Source organism: Pelodiscus sinensis, chromosome 27 (assembly GCF_049634645.1).
Source record: "Pelodiscus sinensis isolate JC-2024 chromosome 27, ASM4963464v1, whole genome shotgun sequence".
Classification (NCBI taxonomy): domain Eukaryota; kingdom Metazoa; phylum Chordata; order Testudines; family Trionychidae; genus Pelodiscus; species Pelodiscus sinensis.
Window position 1 is genome coordinate 10,327,644 of NC_134737.1, and position 15,715 is coordinate 10,343,358.

At 49.6% G+C, this 15,715-nt stretch overlaps 1 protein-coding gene across 1 annotated transcript in view; it reads left to right on the forward strand.

The window, feature by feature from the left end:
• The first annotated feature begins 9,491 nt into the window (after window positions 1-9,491).
• LOC102449115 (polymeric immunoglobulin receptor-like) overlaps window positions 9,492-15,715 on the forward strand; it is a 32,196-nt gene continuing 25,972 nt past the window's right edge. The window contains exons 1-2 of the mRNA XM_075909854.1: window positions 9,492-9,631; window positions 15,348-15,692. Of these exons, the coding sequence (XP_075765969.1) occupies window positions 9,562-9,631; window positions 15,348-15,692 (415 nt within the window). The 5' untranslated portion in view covers window positions 9,492-9,561. The remainder of the gene's footprint in view (window positions 9,632-15,347; window positions 15,693-15,715) is intronic.

Below are 15,715 nucleotides of genomic sequence, written 5' to 3' on the forward strand. Positions count from 1 at the left end.
CTGCCTGTTCCACTTCTGTGGCCTGTGGATATTCACTCTGCTCTGCCTCACACTGCCCCAGAGAGCATGCGGGGTGCTGATACTCTCGTAACAGGGCCATATAAGTACCTGCCAGAGCTCAGACACACCACCCTGGAACCCACAAACACAGCTCAGCTGGACCCCCAGATCTGCCTTCTATGATGTAACTTCCCTACCGAGGGTCAGATGATTTCAGCAGCGCTGGGAGTTTAGTTCCCTTCAGACTGGGCACGCTCCTGGGACACACTCTCAGGCTACGTCTAGATTGCAGGCTTCTTTCGGAAGAAGCTTTTCCAGAAGAGATCTTCCGGAAAGATTCTTTCGAAAGAGAGCATCTACACAGCAAAAGTGCAACAAAAAAGCGATGTGCTTCTTTGAAAGAGAGCATCCACATTAATTGGACACTCTCGCATTTCAGTGGCGATTACTGTGGAAGGAGTGGCCACCAGGGCACCTGGAGGCCTTTTCTTTTGAAAAAACACTCTCTTCCGTGTCCACAGACGCTTTTTTCCAAAAAAGCTTTTTTGGAAAAAGCCTTCTTCCGCGTAGAATAAGGTTTACCGCCATTGGAAAAACCCATCCATTCTTTTGACTTTCTGTCAAAAGAACGCAATAGCAGTGTGGATGTAAGTATTGTTTTTCTGGAAAAACTCTACAGGATAGACATACCCTCAGTGCCATGGGCTTCCCCTCCATTCAGGAGGCCAGTTTGGACTGTTACTTATTTTGTAGCAGTGCTTTTCTTTTCACAGTTACAGCAACCTCGATGGAAAAAGGTGGTGGGCTGGGAATGGAACAGGAGTGGAACGGGTGACGTTCTTCTTTCATCCCGAGATGGAGAAATTGAGGCACAGAGGGGAGGTGGCAGCTCTGAGGAGGAGGGTTAACAACAGGCTGGGAAAGAAAGGCAGAACAACGAGAGGTGGGTTTGAAGCTGTGGCAAGGCTAAGGTGTCCAAGGGGGCTGCTTGACCCTTGGCTAACTTTTTCCCACTGCGGGCTGAGGAGCAAAGCGGTGTGAGGTTGGGGAGGGGGTGTCTATGCAAGAGAGGTGGGAGAAGCTGTGTGGGTGTGTGAATATGAGAAGGGGTGTGTACTAAGAAGGTTGTGTGGGAAGATGTCTCTATAGCAAAGATGTGAGAGGAAGTGTGAAGAGAAAGCGAAGGAAGCTGTTTGGGAGGGTCTGAGGGGATATGTAGAAGGTGCGCGAGCTGGCCTGTGTGTGAGGGTGCAAGGGTGTGTAAGAAGTGCATTCATAGCAGATGCTTGTGGGATGTGTGTATCTGGCCCAGTGTGTCAGAGCAGTGTGTGCATGCCCGTGTGCGCAGCGCTGTGGTGAGTGTGCATCTGGCCAGGCAGCGTCCTGCGCACTCCATGGGTGTGTGTCAGGAAAAGGACATGCAGAGCAGACGAGGTCAGGGGGGAAGGGGCACTCAGAGGCCATGGTGCTTTGCAGCTCCAAAGCGAAGGAGATCAGGTTTCAGGAGAGCTGAAGCCAGGACTGGAAGGGGACAGGAGGTGGGCTCTCCTGTTTGCATTTCCCTGGCAGGCAGCAGAAGTCGGGTTTCAAGAGAATATCCTTCCATTTAGTCGTTTGTTTATTGTTCTTAACTAAGCCGCCCAGACAGGCGACCCGGCAGCACCGCATCCACATGGGCTTCCCAGGAAGGCAGGGAGAGGAAGGAAGGCAGCTCTCCAGGCTAGGGGACAAAGGGATTTGTGGTTGGAGAGGGAGCACAGCTACCTCGAGACCCCTTCCAAAGGGAGGATGTGTGGAACGCACCTTTGGCCTCTGGAGCCCGAGGCGGCTGGAGGAGCCAGGCCAGGGAACTTCCTTTGCAGGCCTGGGATTGACAGCTGCTCAGAAATACAGCACCATCAGGCGCGCTTCTCTAGATCCAGCGCTCTTCACGGAAACCCCACGCCGCTCGCCTTGCATGGTCATTCCTAGAGGCATGTCCATTGCCTGGCTGTGAGCCTGGGTCTGCAGCCTCACGCGTCTGGATGAATGACCAGGCGGCAGGCGCGCACCTATTATGGCAAAAGGCAACTGTATGGAAACCTAGAGAGATAGAAAGAAGTCACATGAGTGTGGCCCCTGGGGAAACCTGCCATGCAAGATTGAGTCCCTCCACGCATGTCTCTACATAGCTAGGGACAAATGGCTGATCCAGGGGAAAAAAAGTAGAACTGTGTGTGTACATGAATGTCTGTGCACACGTACACATGCTCCAGAAGTGATGGACATTTCCCTGTACAGTATTTATGTGTACTTATGTGTCTGCCCAACTATGTGCATGTCTGTGTGGGCATGTCTATTTGCATCAGCATCTTCCATGGAAAGAGACAGCCTCCCCGGGTCCCTAGGAAAGGCATAGAGGGGAGCTTGCTCCGTGCCACCAGAAGGGGCATGGCCTCGGGTGGAAGGGGTGGAACTGGAGCTAGGCAGAGCTTAGCATCACTCATATAGCACCACGCCTCCCCAAGGCAGCCACCTGTGTTGCTTGGAGCATGCCACACGGTGCACGGGCAGTGATTTAAAAGGCCCGAGGCTCCAGCTGCTGCAGCAGCAGCTGGAAATTCCAGGCCTCTTTGTATCGCTGGACCTTGGAGCAATTTCCCTCTTGCTCAGCCCCCTCTCTTCCCCCATCAGTGAGCCTGTCCATGAATATAAACTGTACTGTGTACGGGCATACATCTGTGTATGTGTGGGTGCATACCTCCCCAGCCTGCACAAATGTGTAGCAATGTGTGCTGTCTGCATGTGAGTATGCATGTGTTAGCTAGGGTTGCCAGACACTTTCACAAAAAATACCGAACATGGTGGGGAAAAAAATTGGTTGAGCCAAAAAAAAACCAACCGAAAAACAGGGGACCAAAAAAAAACGAGTCACTGCGCCTTTAAATCCCCACTCTCTCCCCTGCCCCCATCAGACGCGGGAGGGGAAGAACGTTCCAAGCAGCCTTCCATCCTAGAAAAACATAAAATACCGGACATTTTACCTGTCTGGTATTTTCTGTTGTTTTTTTTTACTGGACAGAGGCCGCAAATACCGGACATCTAGCAACCCTAGTGTCAGTATACTGCTGTGTGTGCCCACGCCTCCTTGCTGCTGTGTGGGCATGGGTATGGATGCCCTGCAAACCTGTGTCTTGTGTGGACCAATGTGCGTGCACTCACTCTGTCACAAAAATGAGGGCAAGGAAGGTCGGTCTTCTCGACAATATAAATCCGGGAGAAAAGCAGAGTGGCAGTAAGAAAAATTCTCAGGCGATCTCAATGGTAGTAAGTCTGAGAAAGGGGGGTGCAAGGAGTCCTTGTGTGACTCAAAAATCCATGTGAAGGCAAAGAGAAAATAGTGGTAAATGGAAGCAGCCAGATTGCTCCAGCCAAGAACAGAAGGCAGGAAACGCCAGCCACGGATTATTTATCCTACAGTAGAACCGAAACTCCACTGTTAACTCGTGGGATTATTTCACCAGCGCTGGGAGAAGGCTCCCCCACCTCTAGACGTGACCCGCCGACAGGAAACCTTTCGCTGGAACCTCGCTTGCTTTCAGTACGAGATTTCTCACTTCTGTTAGCAATTTGTTCCCCATCACAAACATTCCTGGAAGAAGTTTGGGGCGGGGGGCCGCTGGGGAGGAGGGGTGGAAATATGGTAGGAGAATCATTTGGTTGCTGTGTGTGGGGAGCTCCCACCTGGTGACCTGGTTAATAACACAATAGAGCAGGCAGCGGTCCTTTCACCACCTCTCTTTCTCCTCCATTTCTCTCATTCCCCCTTTCACCACCTCCCCCTCCATTCCTCTCCACCTCTGCTCCTGTCGCCACCTCCCCTTCTCCGGTTCCATCCTCCCTCTTTTCTCCCCTTTCTGTTTCTCCCCCTCTTTGCCTCCTACTGTCTCCTGTGTGTGTGCGCCCTTCTCTCTCCCATTCCTTGTTCTATCTTTCACAAGTTGAGGCCTTCCAAACTCATCTCACCGGTGTCTCTCCGTCGTCATGTGCAATGATGGGGTTCAGGGCTGAGCTCCAGCTCTTCTGGGTTGGGGCTGCATTTCCGCCAGTGCTGTGCCCGGTAAACGGCCCCTGTGCTTTGGGTAGCATACGCTCACCCTCTCCTCCTCTCCCCCCGCATAATATTTTCCATATGAAGAAGCCTTCCTGAGGCCGCACGCTGCTGCCCTGCCGGCGAGTCTTAGGCGGGTTAGAGGAGACCCTGGGAGCCTTTAATCCTCTCTCTCACTTTCATCCTTTGCCACAGCTGGACGCCCCATTGATGTGGAACAGACCAAACATCAGGCCTCTTGCTAAGCCGCTGCCGCGGCTGTGGGGCCTCTCCTCCTTTACAGCACACTGGCCGCGTCCTGCTGCAAATTGCTTCTCCTCTACTCTGTACCCATGGCGCTCCTGCCTGGACATTGCCTGTGCTTAGTCCCAGGTCCTACTTGCCCTTCCCTGCTACCCATCTCCCCTATAACTTCCCTGTCCCCTGGTACCCATCCTGTTCCCATGTCTCCCAGCAGCCTGTTCCAAGCTCTTATTGGCCCTTCTGCTGCCTCTCTCCCACCCTTCTGCCCCACCCAACAACTACCATAAAGTGATTCGCTTCCATCCCCCTCCCCACCTCACCGCTGAGCTCTAGGCCTGGCAGAAGATACCAGAAACCCGGCTGTGTTTCTAGGGTGCTCTGGTCTAGCAGGGAAACAACCAGCGGCTGTTCCACAGCAGAAGCCAGCGTGATGGAGACAGGCTGCAGAAGCCTCATAGGGGAGGGCTGGCACTAGGTTTGAGGGGGCAGGTCCTGAGGTAAGGTTGCCGACTTTCCTGACAGGACAGTCCCGATGCTACTGCTGGCAGTGGTGTCTGGTCTGTTCGGTTGGGAACGTTGGCGTCTGAGGGGCAGCGGTGTTTGTTCAGGGCCCTCCAAAGCTGGCTGGGGGGCATGGCCAGTCAAAGGTCTCTCCAAGGGCTAGTTACTAGCTACAGGCATGCAGCAGAATGTACACGCGGACTCTCCGCGCACTGCTGGGAAGTGACGTCGGGTAAAGGCATTTTAAGAGAGGGGCTTTTCCTCCAGAGCCACTGCAGCTACCACAGCCCAAATCCTGGAGCACGACACAGGCTTCCCACCACAGAAGCTGCGCTTGCCCTGACCTTGCTGTAGAAGCCCCGCCAGCCTACTTTGCTTCTGAGTCCTGACCTACAATCCCCATTCACATCCTCTAGACTGGTGCAGACAGCGTGATCTCAGACTGTCATCAGGTGGCCGCAGGCGGTACTGCAGGCCTCTCCTGGGCTGGGCAAAGGCAGAAAGTTACAGGAGAGAGCTCTGTAGGGCCTGTCTACACAGCAGCGTTATTTCAAAATAACTCTCATTCTTCTGAAACAACAGGGTGCGCGTCTACACAGCAAGCCCGTTATTTCAAAATAATTTCCAAATAACGGGCTTCTTCCTGCGACTTCTGTAAACTCTCATTTCACAAGGAGTGAAACAAAAGACAGGACTATGCGGCACTTTAAAGACTAACAAGATGGTTTATTAGGTAGTTAATCTTGTTAGTCTTTAAAGTGCCACATAGTCCTGTCTTTTGTTTCAGCAAGACCAAACTAACACGGCTACATGTCTATTACTATTTCACAAGGAGTGAGGGAAATCGGAGGAAGAGTGTTCTTCCTTTGACTTCCTGTTGTGTGACAGTGCCAAAAGCCGAGTTAATGTACTTCGACTTCAGCGATGCAATTAACGTGGCTGAAGTTGCGTAGCTTGCTTCAACTTTAGCCTGCAGTATAGACATACCCTTTGTGAGCTAGTTTCTCGCACCAACACAAGTTGGTCCAGTAGCCATCTTGTCTCTCTGAGGCTGTGTCTACACAGCGGGGCTTAATTCGAAATAAGCTACGCAAACTGAGCTACACCAATTGCGTAACTTATTTCAAAATAGCTTATTTCGAAATTGGGAGCGTCTATAGAGCACTCATTTCAAAACAGAGTACTCTTCTTCCAAATTCCCTTACTCCTCGAACAATGAGGGTTACAGGAGTTGGAGTAGCTTGACAGTATTTCAAAATAACTGCCTGCTGTGTAGAAGCAGACTAAGTTATTTCGAAATAACACTAGTTATTTTAAAATAACGTTGCTGTGTAGACGTACCCTAAAAGACTTTTTTGGGGCCTCTCATCTAATGGCCTTGCAATCACACTACAACCCATCAACAAAGCAGCGCCTTTCACCCAGCCTGACAGGAGGGAGAAACATTAGCTTGTGTACCGGCCAATGCTTTAAAGCTGGGCTCCCCGATCTAAAGGCAGCTCTTCAGCTGTTTGTGAGCAAAGGCTGGACCTCTAAAAGCATTTCCCTCTGTCCCATCTCCCAGGAAAGAACCATATCACTTTGCATGCGGCTCTGGGCCCCCATTCCTGATCCTCCTCTGCCCTCTAGTGACTGCGAAGCCTCATACATCACTGAAAGCCAACATCTCTTCTCCTGCCTCTTGCTCCCCCTTTGCCTACCCCTTCTCTTCTGCGTCTTCCCTTGCTGCCATTCCACAACTGGGCCAGCTGCTTCTGGGAACTCTGCTCTAGACTGCCCTCCACACTGTGGAGGATTTGGTTTGTGCCGGTAGTAGTGGGGATAGGATAGGGGCTAATGATGAATCAGCTAAGCAGGAAACTACCATCATCCCCTTCCCCAGTAATTTATCACCCGCCAGGGTGCACACACAGGCACATTCCCCTGCCTCTGGCCAAGTGAGGGGGAGGAGGCCAAAACTGTAGGCAGACCTGACCTAGGGCATCACCTGGGCACATGGTTGCCATGGCCAGCATGCCATGTGACTGCTGGGCATTGCAGATAGGTGCAAAAATTTTGCTCCACCCTGTGGAGAGACATTGGAGATCATGCAGGAAGCTAGCAGAGAGGGACCCCAATAAGACATACAGCTAAGTGAGCCTGTATGGAAACCTGTAAGCTCTAATAGGGACTGGACTGGGACGAGCAACCCAGGAGCAGTGGGGGAGGTCCAGGTTGGATATTAGGAAAAACTATGTCCCTAGAAGGGTGGGGAAGCACTGGGATGGGTTCCCTAGGGAGGGGGTGGAATCTCCATCCCTAAAAGTTTTTAAGCACAGCTTTAAAAAGTCCTGGCTGGGATAATTTAATTAGGACTGATCTTACAGGGTGTTGGACTCAATGACATCCTGAGGTTTCTTCCAACCCTATGACTCTATGATTCTATGAGCTAGATCTGGAAAGTTGTAACCCTCATCTGGGCTAATTACCTGAGACCCGGATAAGAACTGCATTGAGTTTCACTTTGAGCAGTAACTGTTTAAGTCACTGTACTGAGGCTATTTGCAAAGTTCCTTTTTCTTGTCAGCCCTAGTAAAATACCCCTTCACTTTCGCCAAGTGTCTGAGTGGTGACTGGAACTTGCCAGTGCTTGCCTCTTAGTTGCACTGCTTGTACTTTCGAGGGTAGACATGTCCCAACATTGTACAGCTATAACAATTACACTAGTGTTAGCAATGGAATCACAACTTCCAAATTTGTCTGGCAAAGTTTAGAGGGTCAGTGCTATAGGAATGAGGTATCAAACAACCCCTTGTGAGGCAGGGTAGAGCTATCCCCATTGCATAGTTGAGCCTTTGAGGCCCAGAAAGTGCAAGGGACTTGGCCAAGATCACATAGACAGTCTGTGGCAAAACAAGGACTTTAACACAGGTCTCCCAAGCTCTAGGCTACTGCCCCAACCACTGAATCATCCTCCTCCACAATGCTGCTGAGAAGAGGTGCTGCTATTCTTGGAGAGGACTAGGAAGCCCATGGTACTTCCCCCACCTGACAGGGGAAGGGATCACTGCCAGTCCGGGTGGAGGGATAGCTATGGGGGGGATATGATAGAGGTCTATAAAATCATGACTGGTGTGGAAAAAGTGAGTAAAGAAAAGTAATTTACTTATTCCTACAATATAAGAACTAGGGGTCACCTGCTGAAATTGATGGGCAGCAGGTTTAAAACAAACAGAAGGAAGTTTTTCTTCACTCAGCACAGACAACCTGTGGAACTCCTTGCCAAAGGATGTGGTGAAGGCTAGAACTTTAACAGAGTTCAAAAAAGAGCTAGATAGATTCATGGAGGTTAGGTCCATCAATGGCTATTAGCCAGGATGGGAGGAGTAGTGTCCCTAGCCTCTGTTTCTCTGGAGGTGAATCATGGGAGGGATCATGTGAGGATTACTTGTTGTGTCCCCTCCCTCTGGGGCATCTGGTATTGGCCCCGGTCAGCAGACAGGATACTGGACTGGATGGACCACTGGTCTGACCCAGTATAGCCGTTCTTATGTTCTTAAGCTTAGCACTCCAGCCTGCCTTGATCCAGCCCTGCCTTAGATAAATGTTTTCATTGATTTGTATGCCATACATTCATTATCATAATGACAGGGGAAAAGGTCAGGCAAGAGGGTGGGAGTGGAGGACAGCACTGGAAGGCTAGCGTGACATGGTCCGGAGCTTGAGCAGGGTGTGGGGAGCACAGAAAGCAGACTACCACACTATCACCATGCCTTGCCGGCTCTTTGGAACCCAACACAGACAGCCCTTTCCCCTTTTACTGACAGGCTGGGAGCGGGTGACATTTGGAATCTAAGATACTGAATTTTCAGCAGTGCCTCTGTCGCATTCCCAAAGCTTCCTGATCAACTGGCCAGAGCATGTAAAATAGTGTGTGTGTGTGTGTGTGTGTGTACGCGCACATACATGTCTGTAAGTAGACTCAGACCACAGCGACTTTCAATTCTTCAGTACGGCTGGCAAAGTTCCCTAAAACTGAGTCTCACAAGTAAACAACCATCCATAGTTCTGATCTAGTGCTTTTCATCAGTAAATTTCAAACCTCTTTGCAAAGGAGGTCTGTATCATCAGCCCTGTTTTTCAATGGGGAAACTGAGGCAGAGAGCGGGCAAGCATCTTGTCCAAGATCACCCAGCAGGCCAGCAGCAGAGCCAAGATTAGAAGCCAGGTTTCTGGCGTGCCAGTCCAGGGCTCTACACCTTGAACTCCAGAGCTGTCTCTGTGGCAACTCTCATTAGTGCAACATCAGTTCAATTTTTTTAAAACATCCTTTGCTTTGGAGTCTCGGGGAGAGGCGTCTCAGCAACATCATCTAAACCTGCCTGCTCGTGGGCACCAAAATCAATATTTCTAACCATAGGAATGAGGCGCCTTTTAATGATCCATCTGCCTTTCTGCCTAAGGGAGCAGCCCCTTCCCTTTGGTCACACAAGGATGCGGGCAAAGCGAATACACTGGCCAGCCTGTGAAAGGTGAGCCTGTGACCATGCCCTTGGACTGATCTGGCTCTGTCTGTGCTACCCACTTCCCTAAATACACCGTTATATATCACACTGTCAGCCACAAGCACAACTTGGGGAAGAATTTCTGGGCTTTGCCAACACCTCAGTCACTTCCTCCTCCCAGTGCAGCTAGGAGTGAGCTCAGACAGAAGACATGTCCTGAAACTCCACATCACTTTCCACGCGATGTGTTCCAGCCGTGCAAGAGGCATGGAGCTGGGATTCCTGCTGCTGCTGCTGCTGCTCTGCATCGCAGGTAGGCGGAGGAGCATCATGATCCTTTGAGGATCACAGGGATGCTCCATGTCGGGGCAGGTGGGATCTGGGGCTGTGTTTTTTCTCCATGGTTTGTCAACAGCGCCGTCGAGTGAGACGTGGTGCAAGAAGCAGCATGCAAAGCCAGCCGGGCACGCCAGCCAGAACTCCTGCTGGCGTAAATCACCAGAGCTGCAGCCAATCTGGCAGGGAGGGAAAAACGCCTCCCCAGCTCCCCAAAGAAGAAGGCAACTAGCATAATGCCAGCAGCGGTTCAAGAGGAAGCCTGTTGTTTTGGGTACCACTGTGAGACTGGGGGGGAAATTGTCCATCAAAACTGTTTTTAAGGGGAAAATTGCATGTTTGGCTCCAAAAAGATCCTGCTTTCTGTGGCACAGTCCCTTCCTTGGGAATCGATCACTGCAGGAGACCCTCTTTCTCTGCACTTTCACGCTGCGGTTCCCTCCCCACAGAAGGTCCCTACCTGCTGCCTTTTATATTGGAATCACTTGATTCCTCTGAGATGCAGCTCATGTTGCACTCAGGGCTGGGTTAGCCCCAGGCAGTCCAGTCCATAGACAATCCACCCTGTGACTGTGGCCCATGGTCCACATAGCTCCAATGAGGGTAGCATTTGAGCATCTCAGTCTCCCCTGCTTGTTCCTAATGCTGTTCCTTCCAGGCGGGGCTCTGCACACCCGCTATCATTCATGATCTGCATGTTAAGAACCACGGTGGACTTCACATCATTGACTCTGCTTGCATATTCTCTCTCTTTCTTCTACTTTTTGTTGGGGTTGGCTTACTTACATAAGAACATAAGAATGGCCATACTGGGTCAGACCAAAGGTCTGTCTAGCCCAGTATCCGGTCTGCCGACAGTGGCCAGTGCCAGGTGCCCCAGAGGGGGTGGACCGAAGACAATGATCAAGCAAATTGTCTCCTGCCATCCATCTCCAGCCTCTGACAAACAGAGGCCAAGGGCACCATTCCTTACTCCCTGGCTAATAGCCTTTTTTGGACTTAACCTCCATGAAATTATCTAGCTCATTTTTAAACTCTGTTATAGTCCTAGCCTTCACAGCCTCCTCTGGCAAGGAGTTCCACAGGTTGACTGTGCGCTGTGTGAAGAAGAACTTTTTTTTATTAGTTTTAAACCTGCTCCCTATTAATTTCATTTGGTGTCCTCTAGTTCTTATATTATGGGAACAAGTAAATAACTTTTCTTTATGCACCCTCTCCACACCACTCATGATTTTATAGACCTCTATCATACCCCCCCTTAGTTGCCTCTTTTCTAAACTGAAAAGTCCCAGTCTCTTTAGCTTCTCCTCATATGGGACCTGTTCCAAACCCCTAATCATTTTAGTTGCTAAATGATACTAAAATGATACTTAAACTGCATGCTTCTTGGAGCACCACTAATCTCTTCCTTTATGTCTGGACAGTGCCTTGCGCAATGGAGGCCCTGTTAGAATCATAGAACCATAGATGTTCTTGCCATCCCCATAATAAATATTATTCACATTAGTTGATACAACACAGAGATGGGCAGGAACTGTCTGGCCAGTTTCATTTTCTTCAGTTACAGCACAGCATGGTTCACTAGGTAGAGCTCTGGGTCCCTAAATCCTGAACTTGTAACAGTGCTTTCTGCAATACATTTGCAAAGGATGTGGCATTGCAAAGTTGGATCTTACAGGCGAGAGCAATATTCCTAGACTGAAAAAAATGAGAGACTGAAATGTTCATCCAGTCCATCTCCATGCTAGTGCAGAGATCTGCCTGATGAACGAGAGCTCATTCACTGAGCAGAGATTTTAAGGTACTGGGATTCACTGGTTCTGCTTTCACTCACCACAAGTTTGTTTTGCTTTGCTTTAAAACCAAAGGTAAATCTTCTGAGAAGCCAATGTGACTTAACACTAGGGCTGTGTCTAGACTGGCCAGTTTTTCCAGAAAATCAGCCGCTTTTCCGGAAAAACTTGCCAGCTGTCTATACTGGCTGCTTGAATTTCTGCAAAAGCACTGACTTCCTACTGTAAGAAATCAGTGCTTTTTGCGGAAATACTATGCTGCTCCCGTTTGGGCAAAAGTCCGTGCCAATCTAGACGCTCTGCTTTTCCGTTAAAAGCATTTCCGGAAAATCATGCCAGTCTAGACGTAGCCTAGTATTATTATTAGTGATGATATTGCAATGGGTGAAGATTTGGGCTGGTTTACAGTAGGGATGTTAGATATCATTTTATCCAATAATTGTGTAATCACCCAAAATCTTAGCAGTTATAGATCATTCGATAGTCTCCGGAGGCGGGGCCAGCAGCCAGAGCACTCCCAATCCCACTTCTGGGGAATGCCCTGCCTCCCGGCACTGTTGCCTCTGTTTCAGAGGTAGCAGCAAGGGGTGGCAGGCAAGAGCCAGACCGCAAAGGGAGCCAGTTTAAAAACCAGCTCCCTGCACAGACCGGCTCCCGCCTGCCGCCCCACACCACAGAGGCAGCAGCGCGGGATGACAGCAGCCTCTGTCTGCTTGCTCCGCTATCCCATGGGGGCAGCCTCTATCCATGATGAGCCTGAATCCACCGCAGACAGAGGCTGCAATGGCATCCCACCTGACTCTTCCCCCATGCCACTGCCTGTGATACAGTGGAAGTGGTATGGGAGAAGAAGGTAGCTCCACAAAGCTGGTGTGCGTGGGAAGCCGACTTTTAAGCCAGCTCCCTTTGAGCAATGGCTCCCGCCTGCACGCCCTCCCTCCCCCCCCCCCGTTGGAGGCAGCAAGTGGGGAAGAGATAGCTCCATGAAGCTGGCATACATGGAGAGCCAGCGTAAAAGCTGGATCCTGTCATGTACCAGCTCTCACCTCCCCTCCTTACCCTCTGCGCTGCTGCCTCTCTCAGAGGCAGCAAATGGGGATGGGGAAGCAGCTGGTTCCATGGGATTGGGTGCTCGTGGGGAGCCACCTCCCGGCTTCCCATCCTTACTGTCTTTGATACAGATACAACAAGGGGTGGGGGGAGTGCGAGTAGTTCGTAGGATTAACCAATAAGACCAGGATTATTGGTCGATCGTTTACATGACTATACGCTAACATTCCTAGTTTACTAACAGCTACAAACATGTTAATAACATTGGATAAGAAGGAGTAGTGATGTGGGGGAACTATCTCTTTAAACCCCGAGACTGAAATGCTGTAATAAACAGATAACACAGGTACACACGCTGAGGTAACGTGCTGTGTACAGGGGACACATGCCGGAGATACTCCAGGGTCTGTTTAGTGTTAGAATCATACAATCATAGAGCTGGAAGAGACCTCAGGACATCAAGTCCAGCCCCCTGCCCAAGGCAGGACCAATCCCAACTAAATCAACCCAGCCAGGGCCTTGTCAAGCCGAGACTTAAAAACCTCTAGGGATGGAGATTCCACCCCCTCCCTAGGGAACCCATCCCAGTGCTTCCCCACCCTCCTAGTGAAATAGTTTTTCCTAATATCCAACCTAGACCTCCCCCACTGTAACTTGAGACCATTGCTCCTTGTTCTGCCATCCATCACTACTGTGAACAGCCTCTCTCCATCCTCTTTGGAACCTCCCTTCAGGAAGATGAAGGCTGCTATCAAATCCCCCCTCACTCTTCGCTTCTGCAGACTAAAAAAACCCAAATCCCTCAGCCTCTCCTCATAGTTCATATGCTCCAGCCCCCCCCCCCCCATTATTTTGGTTGCCCTCCGCTGGACCTTCTCCAATGCGTCCACATCCTTTCTCTAGCGGGGGGCCCAAAACTGGACACAACACTCCAGATGTGGCCTCATCAGAGCCGAATAAAGGGGAATAATCACATGTCTGGATCTGCTGGCAGTGGTCCTCCTAATGCACCCTAATATGCCATTAGCTTTCTTGACTACTAGGGCACCCTGTTGACTCATATCCAGCTTCTCATCCACTGTAACCCCCAGGTCCTTTTCTACAGAACTGCTACTTAGCCATTCGGTCCCCAGCCTGTAACAATGCTTGGAATCCTTCTGTCCCAAGTGCAGGACTCTGCACTTGTCCTTGTTGAACCTCATCGGATTTCTTTTGGCCCAATCCTCCAATTTGTCCAGGTTACTCTGGCCCCTATCCCTGTTCTCCGGTGTATCTATCTCTCCCCCTACCTTAGTGTCATCTGCGAACTTGCTGAGGGCGCAATCCATCCCCTCATCCAGGTCATTAATAAAGATGTTGAACAAAACTGGTCCTAGAACAGATCCTGGGGGCACTCCACTAGAAACCGACCACCAACCTGACATTGAGCTATTGATAACTACCTGTTGGGCCCAATAGTCTAGCCAGCTTTCTATCCATCTTACAGTCCATTTATCCAATCCATATTCCCTTAACTTGCTGGCAAGAATATTGTGGGAGACCATATAAAAAGCTTTGCTAACGTCAAGGTATATCACATCCACTGACTTTCCCATGTCCACAGAGCCAGTTACCTCATCACAGAAGCTAATCAGATTGGTCAGGCACAACTTGTCCTTCATGAATCCATGTTGACTATTCCTGACCACTTTCCCCTCTTCCAAGTGCCCCAAAATGGATTCCTTGAGGATCCCCTCCATGATTTTTCCGGGGACTGAGGTAAGGCTGACTGGTCTGTAGTTCGCTGGATTGTCCTTCTTCCCTTTTTTAAAGATGGACACTACATTTGCCTTTTTACAATCATCCAGGATCATATGATTGCCCCATCTCAAAAAAGATATATTGGCATTGGAAAAGGTTCTGAAAAGGTTCAACAAAAATGATTAGGGGTTTGGAACGGATCCCATATGAAGAGATTAAAAAGACTTGGACTTTTCATCTTAGAAAAGAGGAGACTAAGAGAGGATAATATAAAGATCTATACAATCATGACTCGTGGAAAAAGTGAATAAGGAACAGTTATCTGCTTGTTCCCATAATATAAGAACTAGGGCTCACCAAATGAAATTAATAGGTAGCAGGTTTAAAACAAACAAAAGGAAATTTTTCTTCACACAGCACATAGTCAATCTGTGGAACTCCTTTCCTGAGGATGTTGTGAAGATTAGTACTTTAACAGAGTTTAAAAAAGAGCTAAATAAATTCATGGAGGATAGGTCTATCACTGGCTATTTGCCAGGATGGGTAGGAATGGTGTCCTTAGCTTCTGTTTGTCTGGAAATGGGTGACAGGAGAGGGATCATATGATGAGTACCTGTTCTGTTCACTCCTTCCAGGGTCATTGTTGGAAGGCAGAATACTAGTCTAGATGGACCTTTGGTCTGACCCAAGTTGGCCGTTCTTATGAAATCTGCACCCCTGCTTTTCATCAGAAGTAACACTAATTCCAAAATAGTTATTTTGAAATCACAGTGGTGTGGACGCTCTGGGGCCTCTATACTGAATTAACTATTCCCTAGAGTAACGTGAACTAATTACTCTCCAGTACTTCCTGGAGCTCTAATCCGAGGGAGTGTACACATTATCAGAGCCTGCCTTGGACTGATTTCGAAGAGTCCCCATAGTGTGGACACACTATTTCAATTTGTTAAATCAGAAGTTAAGTCGAATTTGGTCATTTCAAAATAATTTCCTAGTGTAGACATGGCCTGGCTGTGTTCCGTACAAGCGCTGGAGTTCGGGGCTTTCAGGACTCAGCAGGCCACCCTGCTCCAATCCCAGCTCTTACTGATCAGGGCTGCTGTTTTCCAGGATCCCAGGCACAAAACGCCATGGAGAGCAGAGTGGAGGGGCAGAGTCTTATCGTTCAGTGTCCCTACAGTGCACAGCAATACAGTGAAATGGGGAAAACCTGGTGCCAACTAAGAGAGAAGAGCTGCTTTCTCTTAGTGAGCACCTCTTACACATCACCAGGCAGATACAAAAACAAGGTTACGGCTGGAAGAGCCACGATACAGGATGACACCAGCAAGGGGACTGTGACCATCACCATGGAGAAGCTGGAGGTGCAGGACTCCGGAGTGTACTGGTGTGCAGTCCTTGGCTCTTCTAATACAGTGCAGCAACTAAAGGCCATTACACTGGATGTTTACAAGGGTGAGTATCCCACTGAGTATCAT